The sequence below is a fragment of the Chrysochloris asiatica genome, unplaced genomic scaffold (assembly GCF_000296735.1).
Source record: "Chrysochloris asiatica unplaced genomic scaffold, ChrAsi1.0 scaffold00204, whole genome shotgun sequence".
Taxonomy (NCBI): Eukaryota; Metazoa; Chordata; class Mammalia; order Afrosoricida; family Chrysochloridae; genus Chrysochloris; species Chrysochloris asiatica.
This window is the reverse complement of record NW_006408722.1, coordinates 3,570,581-3,593,477: the sequence shown is the minus strand read 5'-3', so window position 1 is coordinate 3,593,477 and position 22,897 is coordinate 3,570,581. Positions and strand designations below refer to the sequence as shown.

The following is a 22,897-nucleotide window of genomic DNA, read 5'->3' as shown; positions in this document are numbered from 1 at the left end:
GACTGAAAGGGAAAGTTGAAGAACAGGGTCTTTGCAACTTTTATATCTAAGTTGCAGGAACTGGTACAGAGTCTTTTTGAAGTGTTTCCCACCCTTGTGTAAGTTCCCTTAAGACTCAAATTCCAAGAAGAGAGTAAGCACCTAATTGGCCAGTATGGATCATGTACCCACCTTTTGGCCAAAGGATGAGGATGAGGCATCTTGACTGAAGTTCTTCCAAGATCAAGCCCAATGGAGAAGGAGTGGTCCCCTAAGGAAATGTTGGGTTGTTGGTATTAGTGGAAGGGGCAGTATCAGGCATTATCAATAGACATCCACTACCCTACTGGTTGTTGTTGGTAGTGTTGTTACTAATAGTAGTAGTAGTATTTACTGGTCTCTCGGTACTGGTCTCAGTACCCTGCTTTAGGCCAAGGGTCTGCCCGGGCTGGCATCACAACTGTTTTTGAGGAGTTGGCTAAGAAGTATTTGGCACTTGATGCAAAGTATCTTGGTGACTGTCTAGGCCTGCCAATTTTCAGATGTGGAAGCTGAGAGGTTAAGTAAGTTGTCTGAGGCTGTCCAGTGAGTTAGTCATGGTGACAATTCTGAACCTTCAGGCTTTACTGAGTGGTTCTGGAGTCCATGTCAGGGGCTATCTTCAGCAGAGTCTTACTGTAGAAAATCTTCTGGTTGGGGTTAGTCTTGGGGAAATTGTGCAGCTGGAAGGTGAAGAAGCTGGAAAAGTTGAAAACCAGGCCAGAGGACCAGGACTCCCCTTGGTCCCCAAAGAAGATACTTGTAGTTAAATGGCATCAACATTTTCTTCTTCTTTTTACCCCTGATCCAGTGCCGGAAAATCAGCTCACAAAGAAGGAAGAGATGGAAAAAGGTTCTCTGAGTTGGGGTGTCTACCACTACTACATCCAGGCAGCTGGAGGTATGGTTCATTAGCTGACCTATACCAGGCAGTGGCTCCCTCTGATCAGCCATGCCCCTGAAACTGGAAGAGTCATTAACAACATACATAGTAGCTGTTGTTATTTTAAATAAACTGAACCCTAAGGTCTTGCATAAGAGGAACTAACTTCTCTGGAGTGCTGTTTATGTGGCAGGTCCTAGGCTAGGTGTGTACAGTTATCTCTCGTCATCTTCAGAGCAGCCCTGGGAGACTGGCCTGAGCACCACTGATTTATAGATAAAGAAATGAAAGGCTAATGACATCTTATGTCAATGAGATTATGTTATGACCTTGTCATTGGCCCCAGAGTTGGGAAGCAATAGAGCTAGGATTTGAACCCAGGGTCCTCTGACTTTGGAACACAGATCTTCTTTGTCTTCAAGGTACCCAAAGTGGATGAAGACTGGGGAGTGCCAAAGATTCAGGGTCTTGGCTGCCTGAGCAGCCTTGTCAGTAGTTGCCTTACCTCTTGCTCTGGTCCTAGGCATTACTCAGCATCACCTCCCTTTCCCTTCCCAGGTTACATAGTCTCTATCATGGTTTGCCTTCTCATGGTGGTGACCATGTCCCTTCTGACCTTCAACTTCTGGTGGCTGAGCTATTGGTTGGAGCAGGGCTCAGGGGTAAGTGGCATGATGGGGGTGGGGTACAGTTCTGTGAGAACCCATGGGGGTGAGGTGGCTTCTTGCTTCCTGGGGTGCTTACTGTCTGATGCCCACAAGGGCCAGAGCATGGGCTAGGGAATCACATGGCAAGCCCAGTGCTTGCAGTTGCTGAGTTGGCAAAAGCTGCTCCAAAGAGAACTTCTAGAGTCAAAACACCAAAATTCCTTGGAGGAATCTAACCAGACATCTAGTTCCCAAGCTTCTGCTAGCATCAGAAGTGGAGAAAGCACAAGAGGGGCAGGAATGATGATGGATGACAATCCAACTCAAATTGCTGTCACATAAACCTAAACCAAACCACTTGTTGTTGGGGACTAAAGTGCACCTGACCCCAGCCATGGTATTTTCAATAGCCTCATATGCATGTAAATAAAGAAGATCATAGAAGAATTGATGCATTTGGGTTATGGTGTTGGAGGAGAATATTAAAAGTACCATGGATCACCAAAAGAACAAATAACTCTGTGTTGGAAGAAGTACAGCTAGAATGCTTCTTAGAAGCCAGGATGACCAAACTTCAGACATATTATCTCTCATACTTCAGACATACTATCAGGAGGGAACAGTCCCTGGAAAAGGATACCATGCTTGGTAAAGTGGAGGGTCAGCAAAATGAGATGGATTGGCACAATGGTAGCAGCAATGGGCTTAAGTGTAGCAACACTTGTGAGGTTGCTGCAGGACCCAGCAGTGTTTCTTTCTGTTGTGCATAGGGTCACTATGAGCTGGTGACGGTAGCACCTAACAACAACACAACAGCTTTATGTAATTAGATTCTCAGGTAGTTCCTGTTAGCAGCTAAGTTCTTAACTGTTATTCTACCAGGACTCTTTCCTGAGGGGATTGGTGTTGTTGTTATTGTTAGGTGCCATCAAGTCTGTTCCAACTCATAGCAGCCACATATAGGGTTTCCAAGGAGTGGCTGGTGAGTTTGAACCACTAACCTTGTGGTTCAAACCTTGCAGTCCAGTGTTTTATCTCACAGAGCCACACCAGGACTCCTCCTTAAGGGACAGATAACCAAAAAACCAAACCCATTGCCTTTGAGTGGATTCCGACTGACAAAGACCCTACCTGAAAGAGTAGAGCTGCCTCACAGGGTTTCCAAGACTGTAATCTTTATAGAATCTTTTCTTCCCATGGAATGACTGGTGGGCTCAAACAGCCTACCTTTTGGTTAGCAGCCAAACACTACACCTCCAAGGCTCCTCAGGGTATAGATAATAAGGATCTAATCCAGAAGGATGGTAGAGAGGATGAAGAAGGGTAAGTAGCAAAATAATGAACCCAGAAGTCACTCAATCTTATGTGGCCCTAGAGAGAAGAAATTTTCTTATTCCTGAATTTCACCCTGGATTCATGTGGTCTGACTCCCTCTTCTTTCTTGAAGACCAATAGTAGCCGAGAGAGCAATCAGACCAACGCATTCCCTGGTGACATACTGGACAACCCACAGCTGCCCTTTTACCAGATGGTGTATGGTCTCAGTGCCCTGTTCCTGTCCTGCACAGCGGTCTGTTCCTCATGGGCCTTCACAAAGGTTTCAAGGAAAGCATCTACAGTTTTGCACCATAGGCTCTTCAAAAAGGTAGGGGCTCAGTATATTGGGAGTGTGTGGCCACCCAGACCTTGCCTAACCTTTAAACATTGTTATTGTGGTACAAATATATATAATAAAACATTTGCTAGTGTAACAAGTTTTACATGTATAATTATTTTTTCAAGGTTCATCCATGTCATAGCATATTAGAGACTTTATTCTCTTTATGACTAAGTAATATTCCACCCCATGTATGAGGGTAAGTAACAACATATTGCTACTAGGGTTCTAGTTCATACATGCACAGGTTTATTCCAAATAAAACATGTCTCTGTGATCAGTGGGTAGCTACAGACAAGTTCTTTTTGTCTACTTAGGAGAGATCAGTGGCTCTGTATAATAAGCACAGCACTGTAAAATACAAGATCAGTCATTCAAGTCCTCCAGTTGCTCCACGGGAGAAACTTGAGACTTTCAGCACCTGCAGATGTAAAACCTCAGAAAGCCTACAGAGGTCTGACACTATGAATCAGAACTAACTCCACAGTACTCTACAATAATAACAACAACAACAACAGGGTGCCTTTCAAAAAAGGGTAATCTTTATGCTATGGAAAAAATGATTTTGAGATCAGGGATAATGTAAAATTTTTAATAAAACTCAAGTGGACATATTGCTAAATCACTGAAGTTTTACATCAAATTTAAAGGAATGCTATCTCACATAAACAACAGTTTTTAGATGGATCAAGTGTTTTAAGGAAGACTGGGAAGACCTCAAAGATGAATTCAAGGTGGAGAAGTCAGCACAAAGTTTATGGAAACAATTTTTTCAGGATTTCAAATGGGTAATTTTGATAGATTTTCTCCAAGGACACAAAGCAATCATGAGGACTTATTATGAAAAAGTTTTAAGAAAATTGCATGGGTGGGAAAAGATCAGGAAAGTTGTGCCAAGGAAATGTTTCCCATTACAATGCACTTGCTCATTGTTTTAGGATAGTAAGGACTGTCCTAAAGGAGCTCTGGTAGCGCAGTGGTTACGAATTGGGCTGTGAACCTGCAAGGTCAGAAGTTCGAAACTACCAGCTGTTCTGTGGAAGAAAGATGAGGCTTTCTGCTTTTGTAAAGATTTACAGCCTTGGAAACCCTGTACAGGGTTGCTATGCGTTGGAACTGACTCCATGCACATAACAACAACAACAAAGGACTGTCCTATTAGAATTTTTTTTGGAAAACCTTTCCTCATCCACTCTGTTGTTGCTGTTACGTGCCGTCAGGTCAGTTCTGACTCATAGTGACCCTGTATAAGGTTTCCAAGGAGTGGCTGGTGATCTTGAACCACTGACCTTATGGTTCAAACTGACCTTGTAGTCCAGCACATTAACCCACAGCACCACACAGGACTCCACTCTACAGCCCTGATATTGCTCCTTCAGACTTCTTTTTGTTACACAAAAAGACCACTTAAAAGGAACATGATTTGAGCCCCTTGAAGATGCCAAAATTGCCATTTTGGTGTGGTGTAAATTCAAGATTGCAGAATTCTTCAGGCATGATTAGAGAGATGGAACCACTGCTTTCAGAAGTGTATAGATCTAGATGGAGGATATATTGAGAAACAATAGCTTTGTACTTTGATGTTTTTGTTTAATAAAGGTTTCTATGTGCAAAAAAAATGTAGCATCAAACATCTCTCCCAGAGCACTCTCTACTTCTCTGATGGGTTCGAGAATTCATTGCAACAGCCACACATAATTCAGATACCATACTCATGATTATGGGGTTGACTAGGGAAGTTAACAGGTTATAGTTCAGGAGTGGTAATGTTCCAGATACAGTTCTTCCAGCCAGGCCAGCCTCTCCTCAGCTTTGTCAACAAGCATGCTTCTCTCTGGTCCCCAACTCCTGGGCCTGGCCTCTGCCCTGCTCTGAAATGTTACAAAGCTCTTTTATTTTTTAAAAAGGTTTTATTATGAATTGAGTGAAAGTTTACATCAGAGAACACTGGTTTTGCACTCATCTTATCATATTTTGTTTCATTGCAATGATTATAGTCCCCTCCATGAATCATCATTTAACAGTATTTACTTCTATTCTCTCTGTTTGTTTGTTTTTTAATGTACTCAAAACCACTCAGGAATATATAATAATTTAAACAACAAAAGAGCACATTCTGCAAGCCTGCCTCCTGGCCATCAGCACACAGCCTTTCTCTTTCCATGAGTCTTGAATCCTCAGCTACTCTATTTCTCCATGCCATCACCTCTGCCCCCATCTCTGGTGCCGCTGCTTCTATGGTTAGGGTTCCACATTCTGCTCATGCTCTTCTCTCTTGATAGTCCAGGGTCCTCTGTTCCTGGACTGTAAGATTAACTACTCCCCCCTTTATGTTACAAAACTTCTACCTTTACAGTTGTGACAATTGCAATTAGTTATGATAACAATTACTCACTATTGAACCAAAAAAATCCTATTCCCATCTTCTTTTACCAAACCCATCTACACAAGAGGAAATCTATTCAGTGGGGATTCTACCTTCCCTCGCACACTCTGAAACTAATAAACTCCCTCTTTAAAACTTGTAAGCCAGTCACTTCATGCCTTTATGGCCACCACCATTTTAGGTAGCCAATGTCTAAGTTGCCCATCCCTATCAACACTGTGTACTAAGGGGATAGGCTTGATCCTTGATGTGAAGATTCATTCTCTTTTGGTTGTATTTTGAGCTAATACATCCATAAGTATAGGTCAAGTTCATGAAATGTAGCAATTTACATTTGCTTCCTTTATCAAATTTCTTTATCTTCCTCTAGTTGAGCTCTGGTCATCAAGCCATCAAAGCTAGGCCAAATGGGTACTATCTGCAAGTTTGGGTGTTCTTGTGCAACCCTTCTTCCCCCCCCCCCCCCCATACACACACACTGCCACTCCACTTCATATCAGCTGGATGCTTCACTCTCAGCTCTAATCCTCCATGCCTAGGTCAGTGTCCAGGGGCTCAGGAGTTCCCAAGTTGCCCCAAACTTCGGACCAATCTGCCCTTCCTCTTCTCTCTCTCATCTCCAGGTTGACAGGAGTCTATGGACTGTGGTGGAATTCAGCCCATATCTTCATTACTGACTTTCCCCCACTGCCACTCACATGTCAACCAACATGGTCGCCAGTGAACTTACGTGCCGGCTCATGTGTTCCCTTTGAGTTTAAGTCTTGGAGGGTGGTTCATCCTGCAGGGACTTGATTGTTTGCTTTGATGGCTCCCTGGCAAAGTTTGCTTGTTCTTGTAATAGCCAAACAAACTGCTGTTTTTGTTTTTCCTGTTGGTCTTTCTTTCAAGAAGTATCTTCTGTTTCTCTAGTCACTTGGACTGGTCTGCATGTCCTTTCACATGGGACTGTCCCACCTCAGAAGGTTCTGGATGGGGCTCAGGATTCCACCTAAGGCCCTATACATTACAAAGGCTTCTTGAGAAGACTATTTCACTGGGCAAGTTCTAGAACCCCTTTTAGGTATTCCAATCCGTTATAGGCTGAAGATGGGCCTACAAGCTTACAAAGGTCTTTAGGGTTGCTGATAAATGCTCACAGAGCATACCACTCCACCACAAGCCTCAGCTTGAGGGCACTTGGCTCCTGCTCTGAGAATCAGAAAATTTAGCTCCCCAAATTAAATGCCTGGAGGCACCCTACTCTGCAAGGAAGTCTGCTCTCCAAAGTTACTCAGCTTTATTTGCTTTGTGGCCTGGGAAGTCCACTGCTCAGTCTCTTTCTCTGGCTCTGGCTGTGCTGCAGCTGCTCCTCTGCCACTCCTCTGCTATTCTCTGGTGTCACAGTTTTCTGTTCTTGGTTGAGAAGGTTCAATGTGCAGAGACCTGTAAGAACATGCTCCACTTTTGGCTCTTTCTTCTTAATGTTAGTGAGCTACATACCCCCCTTCAGTTCCCATCCTGCTTCTGAGATGGCTCATTTTAAATCCATGTTAGAGTTCCAAGTCTTTGCAATTACAATTAACTCTGAATTATATCATCCTATCAGCATCTTCTCCCACATTTTCTTACCCAGTAAGTTGTCAAAGGCTTCCTTCTTCTTGGATCAACTATCAACACTCATGGAAGCAGAAGTCAAGAAATCAAACGACGTATTGCATTAGGCAAATCTGCTGTACAAGACCTTTTTAAAGTGTTGAAGAGCAAAGATGTTAGCTTGAGGACTAAGGTGCTCCTGACACCCAAGCCATGGTATTTTCAACAACCTCATATGCATGTGAAAGCTAGACAGTGAATAAAGAAGACCTTAGAAGAATTGATGCATTTGAGTTATGGTTTTGGAGGAGAATATTGAAAGTGTCATGGGCTTCCAAGAGAACAAGTAGATCTGTTTTGGAAGGCATATAGCCAGAGTGCTCCTTGGAGGCCAGGCTGGCCAAACTTTGGCTCTCATACGTTGAACAAATTGTCAGGAGAGACCAGTCGCTGGAGAAGGATGTTTGGTAAGGTAGAGGGTCAGAGAAAAAGAAGAAGACCCCCAGTGAGATGGATTAGCAAAGTGGCAGCATCAATGGGCTCAAGCGTGGCAACAATTGTGAGGTTGGTCCAAGACTGGCAGTGTTTCATTCTGTTGTACATAGGGTTGCTATGAGTTGGTACTGACTCGATGGCACCTAACAATGATAACAACCATCAGGAAGAATTTGCTTGGTGGTAATTACAAGGACCATGGATAGAAGAGCCATGTGAAATAGCCCACTGCACCGCACTATGATTTTGTAGCAATATTTTGACTTACCTCATGTATACCATAATTAGTTTATCCATCCATCTGTTGTTGGGAATTTAAGATGTGTCCCTCTTTTGCCTATTATGAATAGTACATCTATGAACATCAGTGTATGTAGTCTAACTTTAATTTGCAAGTGTCCTTTGCCAAGTCATGAGGTGGGGAGGGAGAAGAACATATGGAGCATTGGGGAAGGTCTCCTGCTGCTGGAAGTAGGATTGGTCACACCAATCTGGTCACTGTTGAATGAGCATTTCCACTTACAGAGTGTTTGTAATCACTTCAAATTCCTTCTGAGGTGGCTGTTATTATTCTCATTTTACATATGAGAAAATGATGAGTCCAAAGTGCTTAGCATAAGGAGCTCTGGTAGCGTAGTGGTTACGAACCGGGCTGTGAACTTTAAGGTCAGCAGTTCAAAACTACCAGCTGTTCTGTGGGAAAAAGATGAGGTTTTCTGCTCCTGTAAAGATTTACAGCCTTGGAAACCCTGTACAGGGTTGCTATGAGTCAGAACTGACTCCAAAGCACATAACAACAACAACAACAACATGTCATGGTTACCATGCCAAATTATCTATGGTATCACATTGACTCATTGAAAATGTCATTTCTCTCTTTCACTTATTGTTGTTAAGCACCACTGAGTCACTTCCGACTCATAGCGACCCTATATAAGGCTTCTGAGGAGCAGCTAGCGGGTTTAAACTGCTGACATCATGGGCTGCTGTTTAGTGCTGATCCTACAGAGTCTCACTATGAGTCCACATCTCTCACTTATCAGATATTAACTGAATGCTTACTATGTACCAGTCTCTGTGCTGGGCATTGGGTTTACAATAATGAATGAATAATGCAGATACAGTTCCTGGCACCATGGGCACAAACCAAGAAAAACAAATGCTTTCTGATGCCCTTGATGGAGGCACTTTACTAAGGTTGTGTTTGATTCCATGATTCTAGAAATATCCAGTGCCTAGGGCTCCAAGTGACTTTATATTTTCATTTTGAGAAATGTTCAAGCCTTTCCTGTTAGAAAAGGCATTTCATATTTAAAATATTTTCCTTTTCCCATTCCTTTCATGGCTTTATTGATTTAAGCAGTTTTAAATAACCACAAGTAAAGGACAAATCTTTTAGTAAACTGACTGAACTAAATAAACAAGAGCAGCCAAACCAAACCCCTGCATGACATGGGAGGCCATCCAAAATGCTTTTTCTTGTTTTCCCTCCTCCTTGATCTTGAGTGTCAATCATTTCTTGTAAAGACCTCTTAGCCCTGCTGTAGCTGTGCAACTGAAGGGAAGGAGTTCAGTTGCTCGTGTTCCCTGTTCCCCTGTTCCTCCCTGGCCCTGCACAAGCCCAAGGTCCTCAAGAGAGTGACTTTCTGCCTTTCAAACTCTCCCAATGAGTGTGGCAATTCTAACCGTTTTAGCTCAAGTATTTAACAAAAGACTCTGGAGATAAAATAGACACTTTATAGGCAGAAAAAGTAAAGACAGTCATATCAAAAGAAAGCTCTGATACTGCCTACTCACTTTTACTTACTTAGTAAGCACACATACATGTGAACTACACTTGGTCAGCAGTACCCAGGCATTTTCTGTGAGAGATGCTTTAAGGAACACTTTATGGTGCAAATAATGACGATTTTTCCAGTTGCCATTGAGTTGCTTCCAACTCATGATGATCCCTTGCATGTCAGAGAGGAACTCTGCTGAGTAGAGTTTCCAACAGCTGGTATATTGGAAGAACATTGTCAGATCTTTTTTCTGAAGTTCTTCTCGATAAACTCGGACCTTCAACCTTGTGGTTAGCAGTTGAGAATATTAATCATGTGCACCACCCAAAGGACTTCTGTCACTACTGCTCTTCCCACTATTCTTCCTTCTCTCCCTCATTCTTCCTTTAGTTTTGGTATTAATAGATACGATTTATCTGGATTCATTCATTTTTGTGTGTTGTTAGGTGTCATCAAGTCAGTTCTGACTCATAGCGACCCTATTGACCACAGAAGGATGCACTGCCCAGTCCTGTGTCATCCTCACAATTTTTATATTTGAGCCCATTGCTGCTGTCACTGTGTTAATCCATCTCATTGGTGGTCTTCCTCTTTTTTGTTGACCCTCTTCTTTGCCAAGCATGATGTCCTTCTCCAGGGACCGGTTCCTCCTGGTAACATGTCTGAAATGTTACAACTTAAGAAATATGAGTCCATGGGGAAACTAAAAGGGCCAGTCAGTGGAGCCTTTAAGACATGCCTTCTGTGACTAGCACAGGTGGGGGTTGGGAGAGACTCAGGAGGCCCATTCCAGTCATGGTTTTGTCATTACTCCTTAGGTAACTTTTACCAAGTCACTAAGCCACTTCTTCTCTGGGCCTCAAATCTCTCCTCTGTAAAATGAAGGTGTTGAATGAGATACTTTTTCAGAGCTCTTTCAGTTTGAAATGTTCTTTGATTGTCAAAGGACATCATGCTCACTATCAATGCCATCTTCAAAGGGATCACCCCCCCCCCACCCAAACAAACAAACAAATCTGTTGCTGTCAAATTGATTCTGACTCATGGTGACCCCATGTGTTACAGAATAGAATTGATTCATAGGGTTTTCTTGCTGTAATCTTAATTAAAACAGATGGCCAAGCTTGTCTTCCATGAGTAATTTGAACCACCCACCGTTAGATTAGTTGTTGTTGTTAAGTGACATCAGTCAGTTCTGACTCACAGTGACTCTGTATAGGGTTTCTGAGGAGTGGCTGGTGGGTTTGAACCACCAATTTTGCAGCTCAAATCCCAGGGGCCTTGCAAAGGGGCAGCTGACCCAAGAGTCTGAATCTTACACAGCTGTGGTAAAATTACTGATACTGATCTTTGGCAATCCTGAATAAAAGTGGACTTACCAGTAGAAAATAGTAAGAGCTGCTGTTGGTGGAATCCTTACCAGAGGTTTAGTACTGCTCCAAGCACGTTCACTATATTGCCTTTCTCTCTCTCTCTCTCTCTCTCTCTCTCTCTCTTTTTTTTGTGATGTATGCACTGTAACTATATTCAAGTGGCATCAATCACAAAATGTAGTGCAACAATTGCCACTATTTGTTTCCCAAACTTTTTCATCACCCCTAAAATGGCAAACTCTGTACCCATTATTTCTTTTTTCAGCCCTATGGAGGTATAATTCACACATCATAACATTCACTTTTTAAAAAAGTTTTTATTGTGAACTGAGTGATAGTTTACATGGGAGAACATCAGCTTTACACTCATCCTATCGTATTTTGTTTCATTGCAATGACTATAATACCCTCCATGCATCATCATTCAACAGCATTTGCTTCTATTCCCTGTTTTTTTTTTGTTTTGGATGTACACCAAAACACTCAGGAATATATAATCATTTAAACAACCAAAGGGCATACCCTGCAAACCTGCTCCCCGGCCACCAGCACACAGCCCCTCTCCCTCCATGAGTCTAGAGTCCCCAGCCGCTCCATCTCTACATGTCATCATCTCTGCCTCCATCTCTGGCATTGCTTCTCCAGGTAGGGTCTCACACTCCACTGCTGCTCTCCTCCTTTTATTGTCCCAGGGTCCTCTGCTCCAAGATCAACCACTCCCTTCTTTTTGTTACAAAATGTCTACCTTTACATTTGCAACAATTGCAATCAGTCCTGATAGCAGTTATTCACTATTGAACCACAAGAGTCTTATCCCCATCTCCTTTCACCAGCCCTGTCTAGACAGGATGAAAACCACTCAGTGGAGAGTCTACCTTCTCCTGTACCCTCTGAAACTAAACACCCTCTTGAAAATGTGTAAGCCAGTCACTTCGTGCCTTTATAGCCCCTCCACTCTGGTAGCATAGTGGTAACGAGTCAGGCTGCCAACCTCAAGGTCAACAGTTTGAAACTACCAGTGGCTCTGTGGGAGAAAGATGAGGCATTCTGCTCCCATAAAGATTTACAGCCTTGGCAACCCTGTGCAGGGTCACTATGAGTCAGAAGCGACTCCATGGTACTTAACAACAACAATTTTAGGTAACCAATGTCTAAGTTGCCCATCCCTATCAACCCTGTGTACCAAGTGAGTGGGAATGATCCTTGCTGACATTCACTCTTTTAAATAATGCCATCCATGGGTATTTAGTATATTTACAGAGTAGTGCAACTCTCCCCAGAACACTATGCAGCATTCTTATCATATTGAGTTCACAAATTAGGGTCCTGAGACTCAGGTGTTAAGTAACTTGCTCAGTCACACAGCAGTAGGTGGAGGTCAAGCAAATTGATTCAGGAGTCCATGCTCTAAACCACTGCTCTCCTGCCTCCCCTGTGGGTCCTTTAGAATACTTCCTGCACTCCTTTAGAACCTAAGGATAGCCAGCAGCAACATCAAGTCCCATGTAATACCTATAGCTACTCTCATGGTCTGGATTAATTTTGTCCTGCAGGTTTTCCGCTGCCCCATGAGTTTCTTTGACACAACCCCAATGGGTCGACTCTTGAACTGCTTTGCGGGGGATTTGGATGAGCTGGACCAGATCTTGCCCATGATTGCTGAAGAGTTCCTGCTCTTGTTTTTGGTGGTGATCTCTATCCTGATTATTATCAGTGTGCTGTCTCCATATATATTGGTGATGGGAGCCATCCTGGCTGTTATCTGCCTGGTTTTTTATACGTGAGTGGTTTTCTTTTGCTTGTGAGCGGGGTTTGTGACTTGGGGTGTGAGGCTATAACCAACCTAGAATTGGATAGTCTCAGAATTGAAGCGTCTCAGAAGTGAATGATTCAGGTCACTCACCTTCATTCTTGATGCAGGATGTTCAAAAAGTCCATCAATGCATTCAAGAGATTGGAGAACTACAGTCGGTCACCTTTATTCTCCCACATCCTCACCTCTCTGTATGGTCTGAGTTCTATCCATGTCTATGGAAAAACTGGAGACTTCATCAGCCAGTAAGTTCTTTTGTTATCTATCTGAGAATGATGGGGGTAGTGGTGCAAGTGTGCAACAGGGAGGCAGGACGCAATTAAATAAGTAATTGCTAATTCTAAGTGGAGGATATATAGATATGTATTAAACTAACCTTTAAAATTTTTCATATTCATAACAATTTTTATAACAAAAGACTAGGAAAGAATAAGTGATGCTACTAGTTTGTGTAAATGAAGAGTCTAGAGGGAAGACTTGATCCAGAGGTTCATACAGTGTCTTGAAGGACTCTGACTGTGTGACAGTTTTGCTGCTATGCATGGTGTTCTACTGCTGTGCATGGTGTTGATTTTATCCTTAGGACCTTAGAGACTCCATGGCAACTCCAGGATCCCCTCATGGTAGCAAAGTGGCTGCAGTTGTTTTAGACTTCCCATTGTCCTCCTGGAGAAATCTACCCCTTCATTCATTAACAAATCCTGGTTGTTAGTGATTTTCATTGACCCAACTGTGTAACTTACCCAGTCATTGAGGCCTGAGTTAGACAGACATGTGGAGTCTACAGCTTGTGCTTTTTTCCTTCAGGTTTAAAAGGCTGACTGATACACAGAGTAACTACCTGCTGTTGTTCCTGTCTTCCACACGATGGGTGGCACTGAGGCTTGAGATCATAACCAACCTGGTGACCTTGACTGTAGCCTTGTTCGTAGCTTTTGGCTTTTCTTCCACCTCCTATTCCTATAAAGCCATGGCTATCAGCTTTGTCTTGCAGGTGAGATAAGGACTCAGACCACCAGGACTTATCTGACCTGTGGCCTCTGGACAGCCTCAGGAGTCCACAGGATTTTTATTACATCTTGAGTTTTAGTCATCTTATGAACTATGTGCTTAAGCTTCTGAATGTTGCCTGTTTGTGCTATTTCCTGATGTCACCTCTGAATTGTGAAGTCTGCATTTAAAAGTACTTACATTAGGATTGAAGGGGATCTCATAGGCAAGAGAGATCAGCCCTTGTGAAGCTGGAGAAATAGGCCCAAATCAGGAAAGAGGTTACCCAAGTGTCAAAACAGAGGCAAGATAAGAACCCTGACTTTTTGGTTTCCTGGCCAAGGTATTTTTACTTCACCATTCATACCCTGACTCAGTTGCCAAACATTTGTGAATCACTGTGGAAGTTGTCAGAAAACGAGTTTTCCATAGTGCAGGGCTTCTTAAGCTTTCATGTGCATAAGACTTTAACAGATTCTTTGACCCCATCCTTGGAGATGTGATTCAGCTTGGGTGTCTGTGGAGCCCACAGGAGTGCCATTCTTGGAGAGGCACTGCTGGGATCAAGACCTGAGGCTGGGAAGGTTAGAGTTTCATTTTAAAGATGAGTCACCTAAGGGATTTTGATGCAGTTGTTCTGTGGACCTTAGTTGGAAAAACACAAATTCCTCCATGCCAGGCTGTATTTGGCATTTAGCCTTGAAGAGGCAGTTGAAAAACGGTCACATTATGCAACATTTTGCATTTATGACAGTAGTAAAAAGTCTACTATCCAACTATTTTACGCATGTATGGTGTGATGTCTGGCTATGATGGTTGAGGTTATGTCTTTAAGGTTCATCAGCTACAGAAATTCAGAGGAGGATTGTCTACAAATGACTACCTCAGGGAATGCTGGCTGTGCAGGTCCAGTGCACAACCTCCCCTAGAAGTTATACATTAACTGTCCTTTTTGTGGATTGTGTGGCTTTCTTTCTAGCTAGCTTGAGATCCTATGCATGTCTCACTGAGCTTTCCGTCAGTTCCTAATGTTGATACGTTATTTCCATATGCAAAGGGGTACTCATTTGTACAGAAGTACTCTGAACCATATGCCTATGTGTACAGAACCTTCTAAAGGCAAGTGGGGGTATGGCTGTGTGGTTGTGAAGTGCCATCGAGTCAGTTCTGACTCACAGCAACCCTGTATAAGATTGCTGAGGAGTGGCTTGCAGGTTTGAACCACTGACCTTGCAGTTCAAACAGATCTAGTGGTCTGGTACTTTATCCTACCACACTAGGACTCTCTCTCTTTATATAGATTAGGGACCACAGTGACTCCATATGACATTAGATGCAGGTCACATCCTCAAAGAAACTTCTCATCAGAGTAAAAATATGATTTTTTGAGTAAGGTGTGATTTGACTCAAGATGTACAACACACTAATCCTACCTCATTAACAAATAAAGGGTAGAATTTATAACACATAGAATGGAAGATAATTATATAACATGACAAAATGGAAGATAATTACTTTAAATAAAAAATGGAAGACAACCACACAATACTGGAAATCATGGCCTTGTTGAATTGACACATAACATTAACCATCAAAGAATGCTTATACACCTCAAATCATGTCATCGGTATCACTGAATTGTACACTGAGTTGTAGAAACTGTTGCACTGGTATTTGTTTTCTTGTGCATATCCTTAGCAACAACAACAATATAAATAAAAGTTTAAAGCGAAGAAGATAGAAGGAATACACAGAGTAACTACCAAAAATAATGGATCGACTTTCAAGAACTAAAGGAAGAAATTTAAGCTGCACTTTGGTGAAAAACACAACTTCAGGAATTGATGTAATACCAATAGAGACACATAAATAAAACCAATGCAACACTTGTCTAAGCCAAGAAATTAAAAAGACCTGGTCAACCTTCTTCCAAATAAAGATAATGTAGAAATTGTCAAACAATATCACATGCAAGTAAAATTTTGCTGAAAATATTTAAAAAACAATTGCATCAGTACATCAGCAGGGAACTACCAGAAATTCAAGTCAGATTCAGAAGATAACTTACAACAAGGGATATCATTGCTGATATCAGATGGATCTTGGCTGAAAGCAGAGGATACTAGAAAGATGTTTATCTGTGCTAGAGAACAACATATTATGGATAACATTGAGCAAAATGGGAATTCCAATACATTTGGTTGTACTCATTCAGAAACTATATGTAGACCAAGAGGCAGTCCTTTGAACAAACAAGAGGCTAAGGGTTAATGCTTGGTTTAAAATCAGAAAAGGTGCATGTCAGGGTTGTTTCCTTTCACCATACTTACACAGTCTATATGCTGAGCAGTTAATCTGAGAAACTGGGCTAAATGAAGAATGTGGCATCAGGATTGGAGGAAAGCTCATGAATAACTTGGGATATGTGGATGACACAACCTTTCTTGATGAAACTGAAGAGGACTTGAAGTACTTACTATTGAAGGTAGAAGCCTACAGCCTTCAGTTTAGAAAATCGTCACAACTAACCAATAGACAACATCATGAAAAACAGAGAAAATATTGATATCAAGAATTTAATTTTAATTAGATCAACAATCAACACCCATGGAAACAAGAGTCAAGAAATCAAGTGTCATAGTACATTAAGCAAATCTAAGGACTGGGGTGTGCCTTTTCAATGATCTCATGCATTTGAAAGTTGGATAATGAGAAAGGAAGACCAAAGAAGAATTGATGCCTTTGAATTATGGTGTTGCTGAAGAATATTGAATAGATCATGAACTTCCAGAAGAAGGAATAATCTTCTTTGGAAGAAGTACAGCCAGAATACTCCTAGGCATGAGCATAGCGAGACTATCTCACATACTTTGTATATGTTATCAGGAAGGAACAGTTCCCAGAGAAGGACATTATGCTTAGTAAAGAAGAGGATCAGTGAAAAAGAAGACCCTCAATGAGATGGATTGAATCAGTGTCTGAAATATATTTACTATTGGGAGAATGGCATGGGACCCAGAAATGTTACACAAAGGGCCACTCAGAACTGATTTGACTGTACCTAACAAAAACAGCAGTCCATGAAATACCAGTATAGCAAAGTGTTTAAGAACCTGTAGTTTGGGATGTCCAGGTTCAAACTAGCCTCTTCATTACTAGCTGTGAAGCATTGTGCAAGTTTGTTAGATTCTCTGTGCCTCATTCATAGACTTGTGAGGAATAAGTGTAAACATGAAGATGTAACACATCTAAAACTGTCTTTCTGGCACACAATCAATCAATGTTAGCTATGCCAGGAATGATAAGTTGAAGAGGAATGGTGTTTCATTCATCATCAAAACAAAAACAAACAAGAAAAAAAAAAAAATCCAAGATCTATCCTGAAGCACAACACTGTTGATGATAGGATAATATCCATATGCCTACAAGGAAGACAAGTTAATATGACTACTATCCAAATTTATGCATCAACTACTAGTGCCAAAGATGAGGAAACTGAAGATTTTTACCAATATCTGCAGTCTAAAATTGATCAAACATGCAACCAAGATGCACTTATAATTACTGGTGACTAGAATATGAATGTTGAAAACAAGAAGAATAAGCAGTTGGAAAATATGGTCTTGGTTATAGAAATTTCACCAGAGACCACATAGTAGTTATATAATCACTTGATAAGTTGTTGCAAAACCAACAGCTTATTCATTGTAAATACCATTTTCCAACAATGTAAATGGAGACTATACATATGTACCTCACTGGAAGTACCTAGGAATCAAATTGACTACTTCTGTGGAAAGAAATGATGCAAAAGCTCATTATCATCAGTTAGACCAAGGTCAAAGACCAAGTACAGAATAGACTATCAATTGCATATATGTAAGTTCAGATTGAATATCTGAAGAAAATTAAAATAAATCCACAAAAGTGAACATACAACCTTGAGAATATTCCACCTGAATTTCAAGGTCACATCAAGAGTAATATTTGACACACTGATCACTGAAGACTAGACCAGTTGTGGGATGACATCAAAGACATCATATATAAAGAGAACAAAAGGCCATTAGAAAGTCAGGAAAGAACGAAAAGACCAAAATGGATGTCAGATGAGACTCTGAAATTTGCTTTTAAAAGAGTAGCTAACACAAATGGAAAAAACGATGGAGTAAAATTGTTGAACAGAAGATTTCAAAGGGTGGCTAGAGAAGACAAAGTAAAATAATGAAATATGTAAAGACCTGGAGTTAGAAAATCAAAAGGGAAGACATTTCTGAAAAAAACTGAATAAAAAATTTAAGCCTTGAGTTTCAATATTGAAGGGCTCTATGGGCAAAATATTGAAGGACTCAGAACACTTCAAAAGAAGATGGAAGGAACTGGACTATATTGAACCATTTCAGGAGGTACCATATCATTAAGAACTGATCATATTGAAAGAATTGGAGAAAAACAGTTATTGGAATTGACAGGAAATTCCAGTCAGTTGAGATAGTTCAGCAAAGTGATGGCGAGAAATTTGGAAGACAACTACCTGGCCAACTGACTGGCCCAACAGAATGGGAATATTATTGAATAATATAATTAATGTCACACATAAGTAATATTTTGCTGAAGATAATAAAAAAATGGTTACACTCAAAGCAGTACATTGACATGGATTTGCCAGACATTTAAGCCAGAGTCCGAAGAGGAGGTGGAACGAGGGCTATCATTGTTGATGTAAGATAGATTTTGACCAAATGCAGAAAATATTGGAAATATATTTATCAGTGTTCCATTACTATATAAAAGCATTCGACTCTGTGGACCATAAAAATTTTTTTGGGTAACATACTACGACGAATGGGAATTCCAGAACACTTAATTGTGTTCATGCCTCTACATTGACCAAGAGGCAGTCATTCTAACAGAATAAGGGTACATTGTGTGGGTAATATCATGAAAGGTGTGCATCTGGGTTGTATCTTTCTACTGTACTTATTCAATCTGTATGCTGAGCAAATAACCTGAAAAGTTGGACTATATGAAGAAGAACATGGCATTAGGATTGGAGAGAGACTCATAAATAACCTGCGATATGCAGATGACACATTTTTGCCTGCTGAAAGCAAAAGGATTTGAGAGACTTGACGTTGAAGATCAAATGTAGCCTTTAATATGAATTGCAGTTCAATGTAAAGAAAACAAAAATCCTCACAACTGAACCAAGAAGTAACATCAAGATAAATGAAGAAAAGATTGACATTGTCAAGGATTTCATTTTACTTGGATCCACAATCAATGTTCATGGAAACAGCAATCTAGAAATAAATGATGCATTGTATTGGACAAATTTGCTGCAACAAATCTCTTTAAATCATTAAAGAGCAAAGATGTCACTTTGAGGAGTAAGGTACGCCTGACTCAAGTCATGGTGTTTTCAATTGCCTCATATCCATGTGAAAGTTAGACAGCGAATAAGGAAGACTGACGAAGAATTGATTCGTTTGAATAATGGTATTGAATATTGTGAAGAATATTGAATATAACATGAGCTAAAAGAAGAATCATTGATGGTGTCAAATGTGGCAGCGGTAGTGAGGTTGGCCCAGGATCAGACATTGTTTCGTTCTGCTGTGCATGGGGTTGCTATGAGTCGGTTCTGACTTGATGGCACCTGACAACAACAACAAAAGAAGAATGAACAGCTCTGTCTTGGAAGAAGTACAACCAGAAATTCCTTAGAAGCAAGAATGATGAGACTTTGTCTCACAAACATTGGACACATTGTCAGGATGAGCCAGTTCCTGGAGAGTGGCATCATGCTTGGGAAAATAGAGGATCAATGAAAAAGAGAAAGCCCTTTAATGAGATGGATTGACACAGTGGTTACCACAACAGTCACAAACATAGCAAGGGTTATGAGGATGGTGCAGGACTGGGCAGTGACTCATTTTGTATGTTGTTATGAGTCAGAACTGACTGGGTGGCACCTTACAATAACAAAATGTTAAGTTATCATTGTTCTTACTTTACAGATGAGAACACTGAGGTTTAGATTTTAAGTAACTCACCCATGGTCCCACTACAAAGAAACAGACTGTCCATGGTGCACAGTCTCTCAATCAATCTCTCTCTTTCTCCTTCTAAGTTTACCTCCTTTAGAAATGCACACACTCATACATACACATACACATTCACCATCTGCTATGCTATAGGGCTAAGTTACTCCCAAGCTATTCCAAACTCTGGGGGAGCGAAAGCCAATGAAGAGTACTTGGTGTGGAGTGGTGTTAGTGGGATCCTTGCCCGGAACTGCAGCTAAGCTCGAACGTGAGCTGGTGGGGGTGCACAAACATTTGCTCCATTCTCCTCTGGAAAGTGGTCCTGATTTGAGGAGTGGGGGAAGGGCAATGAGTGGTTTCCAGGATCATTGAGAGGCTGAACACCCCCAGTCATCTCTTGACCTCCTGACACTTCTCTTTGGTTACAGCTGGCATCCAACTTCCAGTGCACTGCCCGGATTGGTTCAGAGACAGAGGCGCGCTTCATGGCTGGGGAGAGGATACTGCAGTATATGAAGGTGGGGCTCGGGTCAATCCCTCTCTTTCCATGAATCTAGAGTCTTCAGCTGCTTCCTCTCTCCATGTCCCCATCTTTGCCTCCATCTCTGGTGTCGCTGTTTCCGTGGATAGGTTCCTGTATTCTGCTTATGCTTCTTCTCCCTTGATGGTCCTAGGGTCCTCTGTTTCTGGACTGTAAGGTTAACCACTCCCCTGTTTTTGTTACAAAACTTCTACCTTTACAATTGTGACAGTTGCAATTAGTCATGATAACAATTACACACTATTGAATCATAAATATCTTATCCCCATCTCTTTTCACCAGACCCATCTAGACAAGATGGAAACTATTCAGTGGGGACTCTTTCTTTCCCCAAACACTCTTAAACCAAACTCCCTCTTGAACCCTTGTAAGCCAGTCACTTTGTGTCTTTATCACCCATCGTTTTAGATAGCCAATGTCTAAGTTGCCTGTACTTATTTCTTTTTCTTTCTTTAAAAATGAGATGAGTGTCCCTGAGGCTCCTTTGCATGTGGAAGGTGTGAGCTGTGTTCCTGGGTGGCCACAGCATGGGGAAATCACCTTCCAGGATTATCAGATGAAATACAGAGACAACACCCCTATTGTCCTCAATGGCATTAACTTGACAATTCGCAGCCAAGAAGTGGTGGGCATCGTGGGAAGGACAGGCTCTGGTGAGTTGAACGGTGGGGCCAGTCCCTGTCCTAGGCTCTGGCTTTTGGGTGCTGGAGTTATTTTGGGAAATGTGTTCTTTTTGGGGTGGGATGGGGAGGGGAATGTGTTATTGATAAATGTTTATAGGGTCCTTACTCTGTGCTGGGCTCTCCAGTGAGTGTGGTGACCAAAACCCCTAGGTCACTCCTGCCATGGAATTCCAATGGTGAATTCACTGAATGAAAAAATAGCTATGATAAGTGCAGATCATGGTGAAGGCTTGAAGGAAATAGCATGCTGAGTCATGGGGTTGGTGGACTACCTGTGAGGTGATTTGAGTTGAATCCGAAGGGGAGCCCTATAGACCAGGGCAGTGTGCCCATGTGGAGGTCTTGGTGGGGTCTGAGTGATGGGCAGGAAACATCGAGTGAGATCTGGGTCTTTTCTTTTTACCCTTTCCTTCCTTCCCTTTGTAGAACTCTTATGAGCCGCCTTCTCCGCTTTCCCCCTCTGGCCCCATTCTAGCCTCATTTCCTTCCTTTCCCACTTTTGGGAAGTCAGGCAGAAGCAGCATTACTCTGCCTTTTCATGTTGGTCAGACTCGGCCAGGACTTGCTTCCTGCCTCCGGTGAGTGGCTGCACACCGACATTGTGACTCTCACCCCTTGGCTTTGAGAAAGTTGCTCAGACTTGCCCCTCTAGGCAGCACCCTTAATGACTCACATTTTCGTGGGTCGGCTCCTCCTCAGGACCCTGAAAAGCTTGCTCTAGCCCAAGCTGAAGGATTTCCAGATAGCATCTTCTGTGGGTTCTTCCCTTGCTGTTTCTCACTGCCAGTTGGCCTTTGAGGGCTGGGATCTCACTGAGAGAAGCTCTCAGTTCAGTTGACTGTATTCATTCAATAGATGTGAGGGGATTTTAAAAAGTTCATGGGAAAATTCCATTTTTTAAATTCTATTTCTCCATGAACTTTTTCAAGCTCACCTGTATATTGTTGAGCACCTAATATATGCCATGGAGTCCAGGTGTGCTACTGCGGGTTAATGCACTACACTGCAAAGTTGGTTTGAACTGCAAGGTCGGTGATTCAAGCTCACCAGCTGCTCCTCGGAAAGCCTATACAGGGTCATTATGGGCTGGGACCAACTCGACAGCAGTTAACAACTACAATACATGCCAAGAACAGGGAACATAGAAGTTAATAAGACACATAGCTTCTGCCCTCATAGGGAATGAAAATTCAAATGCCTTTGGGGCCTGGCAGGTAGTGAGATGAGCAAGATGGGTCTGGGGTGTGATGGAATGGGTGGGTGTGACAAACAGGACACTGTCCTGTTTGAAGGCAGTGGACACACTTAGTTAGCTCCAACTGCTTGCCTGGGGAGATGGTGCCTAGTGGTGCAGTTCTAAAATTTTTGTAAGTAGGTCTTTGGGATTTTTAATGCTGGAAAGGAGTTTTAAAACAGCACCCACACTGTGTCTGTGAAATAAAACAGATATGTGGACTGGACTGGATACAGGGGCTCTATTTATGACCTACGATGCAAGCTACAAGAAAACTGTTCATAGTTTGGTCACTACTTAAAGCAGGCATACCAGCCTTCTCCGTGGTCACAAAGATAAAGAATGGGTATTGGAGGGGAGTGGATGCCATGTATGACCTGTGTTGTCCTTTCTATCCTGACAGGGAAGTCCTCCTTGGGAGTGGCTCTCTTTCGCTTGGTGGAGCCCACAGCAGGGCGGATTCTCATTGATGGTGTGGACATTTGCAGCATTGGCCTGGAGGAGCTGAGGTCTAAGCTCTCGGTTATCCCTCAAGATCCCGTCCTGTTCTCTGGAACCATCAGGCAAGTGCCAGGCCAGATGCCTTGATGGGTTAGTGATAGAATTCTCACCTTCCTGTGGGAGATGTGGGTTCAATTCCTGGCCAATGTAACCTTGTGTACAGCTACCGACTATCTATTGGAGAGGCTTGTGTGTTGCCATGTACTAAACAGGTTTCAGTAGAGCTTCCAGGCTAAAATGGATTGTTGTTGTTGTTGTCAGGTGCCATCGAGT

General features: G+C 42.0%; 1 protein-coding gene across 1 annotated transcript in view; it reads left to right on the top strand.

Annotated features, from left to right (window-relative positions):
• The window catches only part of ABCC11 (ATP-binding cassette, sub-family C (CFTR/MRP), member 11), a 97,522-nt gene that overhangs the window by 56,881 nt on the left and 17,744 nt on the right, over positions 1-22,897 (top strand). The window contains exons 15-23 of the mRNA XM_006872578.1: positions 830-919; positions 1,460-1,563; positions 2,996-3,193; positions 12,369-12,595; positions 12,736-12,873; positions 13,436-13,622; positions 20,094-20,183; positions 20,670-20,859; positions 22,527-22,686. Of these exons, the coding sequence (XP_006872640.1) occupies positions 830-919; positions 1,460-1,563; positions 2,996-3,193; positions 12,369-12,595; positions 12,736-12,873; positions 13,436-13,622; positions 20,094-20,183; positions 20,670-20,859; positions 22,527-22,686 (1,384 nt within the window). The remainder of the gene's footprint in view (positions 1-829; positions 920-1,459; positions 1,564-2,995; positions 3,194-12,368; positions 12,596-12,735; positions 12,874-13,435; positions 13,623-20,093; positions 20,184-20,669; positions 20,860-22,526; positions 22,687-22,897) is intronic.